This window comes from Arachis duranensis, chromosome 5 (assembly GCF_000817695.3).
Source record: "Arachis duranensis cultivar V14167 chromosome 5, aradu.V14167.gnm2.J7QH, whole genome shotgun sequence".
NCBI lineage: Eukaryota > Viridiplantae > Streptophyta > Magnoliopsida > Fabales > Fabaceae > Arachis > Arachis duranensis.
Window position 1 is genome coordinate 15261545 of NC_029776.3, and position 3984 is coordinate 15265528.

The 3984-nt window shown below is 25.3% G+C and overlaps 1 protein-coding gene across 1 annotated transcript; it reads right to left on the reverse strand.

Annotated features, from left to right (window-relative positions):
- Positions 1-585: 585 nt before the first annotated feature.
- Positions 586-2894, reverse strand: LOC107488312 (MYB-like transcription factor ETC3). The gene is made up of 4 exons (XM_016109039.3): positions 2774-2894; positions 2580-2667; positions 1091-1212; positions 586-851 (listed from the first exon to the last, which is right to left on the reverse strand). The coding sequence occupies exons 1-4, from the start codon at positions 2838-2840 to the stop codon at positions 805-807; spliced, it is 324 nt and encodes a 107-aa protein (XP_015964525.2). The 5' UTR covers positions 2841-2894; the 3' UTR covers positions 586-804.
- Positions 2895-3984: the final 1090 nt, after the last annotated feature.

Genomic DNA, 3984 nt, shown 5'->3' on the forward strand with positions numbered 1-3984 from the left:
TGATCATTGTTCTCTGGCTTCTTTTTTGGAAAATAATGTCTTTTACTTTTTACTTGATAGATATAGCTCAATTTAGAGAGATAGTTTTACTTTGTTAAAAAATTAATTAAATTTTCTCACTTTATATAAAATTTAAATTAAATTGAAATCATATTTTAGAGTGACAAATTCAATATTTAATCTCAAATCACTATTTATAACATATAATTTACAAATAAATATTGATATAACATTTTATAAAATCTAAAATAAAATTAAATTAAAACTATGTATTGAAAATGAGCTAACCAACTTTTTTTTTTTTACACTGAAAATATTGCTTGCTAGCATTTTCTGTGGAATTTTAGATAGGAATGCATTTTGGTTATATACAAATTAAAATGTATCTTCCACGAGTAGTATTTATTATTTTTATTAAGAAAATATAGGAAAACTTGTTTGTGCATGTGTGACAACCCCTAAAACATTTAAACAGATTGTCCAAGCGTCATAACTACGCCAAGGAATACAAACAAATTTGGGCAAGCAACACAAATTAACAGTTACTTTAAACATCTATCTATAGTAACTAGAGAACAAAGCTGATGCATGTTTACTTGTTTAGCGAGTATAGATAATCTCATACACTCCTAAAATATGGATAATGTCGAGAGGGAGCAGGTGGACCATGACCCGGTTACCGGCAGCGAAATATGGGAAATAACGAAGCCTAACATGCATATTAATATATGCAACAGTCGTGGTCACCATTTAATTTAATGTGACGATATAAATACTATGCTGAAAATTCAGGTAGAGTCGACTTCATGTGAAGTTGATACTTGAGAGCCGTCCTGAGTTTTCACCAAATACTATATATAAAATAATAAATTAGATGAAATTGGCAGTTGGCAAATAATTAAGAATGAAAGTAAACTAATGCAACGTTAATTAACTAACTCATTCCATAGTTTCTGCGTGGCACATATGTATATATATGACGAATTGATGCAAGTGTTCAACTAATAACGCACGAGAAGGAATACAATAAACGAACGTAACAAATACAAAATTTATATACGGGGAGAAAATCACGAGTTATTGGGTTTACGTTGTTGTTGTTGTTGATTATTTGTTCTTCTAAGAGAAAAAGCATCGCCATGTCTCATAATCCAGAATCTCTCAATTTCTTCTGCTTTACGACCTGGAATGCGCCCGGCTATCAAATCCCACCTGTTCATGCATCATCATAACAACGTACTAACTACTAAGTATTAAGCTATTAGCTACTTAATTAATTCAATAATAAGTTCCATAAATTAATAACATCTATATATGTATAATTCTAAAGAGGTATCATGACGAGTTATTAAACTACAACTAACAAACCCAACTCCCGTTCCATTATATTGCATGCAGGTACATATTATTATAATAAAAAAATATTATTTGTACACTAAAATTAATCACTAAAATCAGGCACCAATATATTTATATATAAATATATGTGTAGTTTAATTTATTTTCAATGTATATTTATATTTCAGTATGTATTTTATATTGATGGCTAATTTTAGTAGCTGATTTTAGTATACACGTAACATAATTCTATTATAATATATGATAAGAGTAGTGTTAGGGGCAGCACTTTTGTTAAATTCTAATCAGCACTACTTAACCATCAAAAGAAAATTAAATGATTCTGCACCATTAAATACAATTTCACACCATTAAAAACATCATTAATGATAATTAATAACTAAAAACTACAAAATTTATTGACCCTTAAACTTTTTCATATAATAATATATAAAAATGTTATGTGTATACTAAAATTAATGACTAAAATCGATCACCAATATATTGTGTATAAATATATGTGTTTTAATTTATTTTTAATATATATTTATATTTTAATATATATTTTATATTAATAATTAATTTTAGTGATTAAGCATCATCGGTTAATATATTCATTAGCGGTTGTTGAAATTAGATAGCTGCTTAGGTAAATAAAATGTAAACCAAAGATAGCTAGTAAGGATGTGTGGGTGTCTGTGTATAGAAGAGAATAATGTAAGATTGCAACAAACGATGAACTGGGCTATAATACATTGTATCAAAAATATTATTTGTAAGCTAATATCAGACATTAAAATTAATTATTATATATTTATATAAAGGATAAGTAGCTAGCAAAAGAGTAAGATGAACCGGCACATGTATCAAAATAATTTTGTTCATATCAGCTGGTTCATTTTGTTCTTAAGATTAAAATTAACCAAATATATCATTCATTAAACATAATAGGATTTAACTACTTTGTGTTTTAAAAATATATTTTTAAAATATAATAATAAATTTTTTTAATATTTTTGATGTATTTAATGTATTAAAAATGTAAAAGAAAAAATATTTTTTATAAAACATTATTTTTATAGTTTAATCTATGTCTTTAAAAGACAATTTAGCAAAATTCAAAAGAATAAAGAAAATAAAATCTGGATGGTTGTTTGTGACGTTGTGCGTGCCCTACCTACCCACTAACTAAAAAGAAGGAAGATTATTTTAAAAAAAAAAATGAAGAAAGATGCATATACCTATCGCCAACAAGGCCATACATCCTGCGAATAAGATCCTCCTCTTGCTCGCTCATTTCTATAAATTCCCACTCATTACTACTCACTTCTGCATCCATTAACATTATTATTATATAAATTAACAAAAAGAAGTGTGTGTATGTGTGTGTGTGTGTGGAATGAGATGAGAAGAGAGCGATGAAAATTAAACGAACCTTCAGAGTTAGTACTTGCAGTTGTAGAGAGCTTTGCCTTATTCTTCTGGGAACGGCGCTCCTCCATTATATTTTATGAGAGCCCACAACAGAGCAAATATAATTCTCTTTCTTTTCAAACTGCTGCGAAACAAAACAAAACACAAGCCACTTATTATATAGCTTTGGCCATTATTCTTCAGTCAAACTAACTAACACGTACCTTCAAATATATATAATATTTTTTTCCCCCGATCCCCTAATGTTCAAAGGTACTTCGAATATAGTTTTTTTATATTATAACTTTTAAGTGTGTACCCCGTTGAAGACTAAAATAAAAACAAAAGAGCAAAGTAAAAGTTTAATAATTTTAATTTATATTGGTCAATATTTTCAGTTAATAATTTAATTATTTTTAATTAATAATTTAATATTATATTTTTAAAAAATATTTTTAAATGTTATTAGTTAAACCGTTAGTCAAAAATAATATATTGTGTTGACTTTATAATGTTGGAATTCTTGAATTCTTTAATCTCTAAGACCATTTATAATAAATCATTAAAAAATATACGAGAGATTCGTGAACATGATTTAAAGAGCTGAATTTGATTCTTGTGTTTCTTTGATCTTCCTCGACCAAAATTTACTAATTATTATTTTAGGTTGAATAACAACTCTTTGATAGGGTAAGAGTTGTAAGATAATTTTGGTATATTAAAGACCAAAATTCTAGAGCTATATTTATACTTGGCTATGAATTTCCATTGTATCTTAAAGGCCCATATAAAATAAAATATTTAGTTTTATTCTCATTTAAATTTAAATTAAAAATAACAATAACTTATTTCATTTAGTATAAATAAGATCATTTATATAAGTCATATATTATGAAATAGCTAATGTGATTATAATTAATAATATGTATTGTCCATAAATAAATTAAAAAATTATATTTTTTAACAATTTTTCATTTAAATTATGCATATATATTTTTTAGAAATAATTATATCTTACAAATTTTATGTATGCATTTAAATATTATTTCTTGATTATTTTAATAATTTAATCTATCTCATATATCGGTTATAAACTTATTGTAACTTTTATATTAGGATTAAAGTTTATGTAATTAGAAAAATAAATTAAATTGATAAATTTTTATAAATATAATTAATTTGTAAAAAGTGAATTTAATTAATAAATTTTTTTCAAAAATAAATTTAAGAAAA

What these genes read in the sequence shown, in the direction of transcription:
- LOC107488312 (XM_016109039.3), bottom strand. Translation starts at nt 2,840, where the DNA reads ATGGAGGAGCGCCGTTCCCAGAAGAATAAGGCAAAGCTCTCTACAACT. An exon ending in TATGGCCTTGTTGGCGATAG is followed by an intron (nt 1,213 to 2,579) that starts GTATATGCATCT and finishes ATGCATGAACAG; the next exon opens with GTGGGATTTGATAGCCGGGC. An exon ending in TAATCAACAACAACAACAAC is followed by an intron (nt 852 to 1,090) that starts GTAAACCCAATA and finishes TTTTATATATAG; the next exon opens with TATTTGGTGAAAACTCAGGA.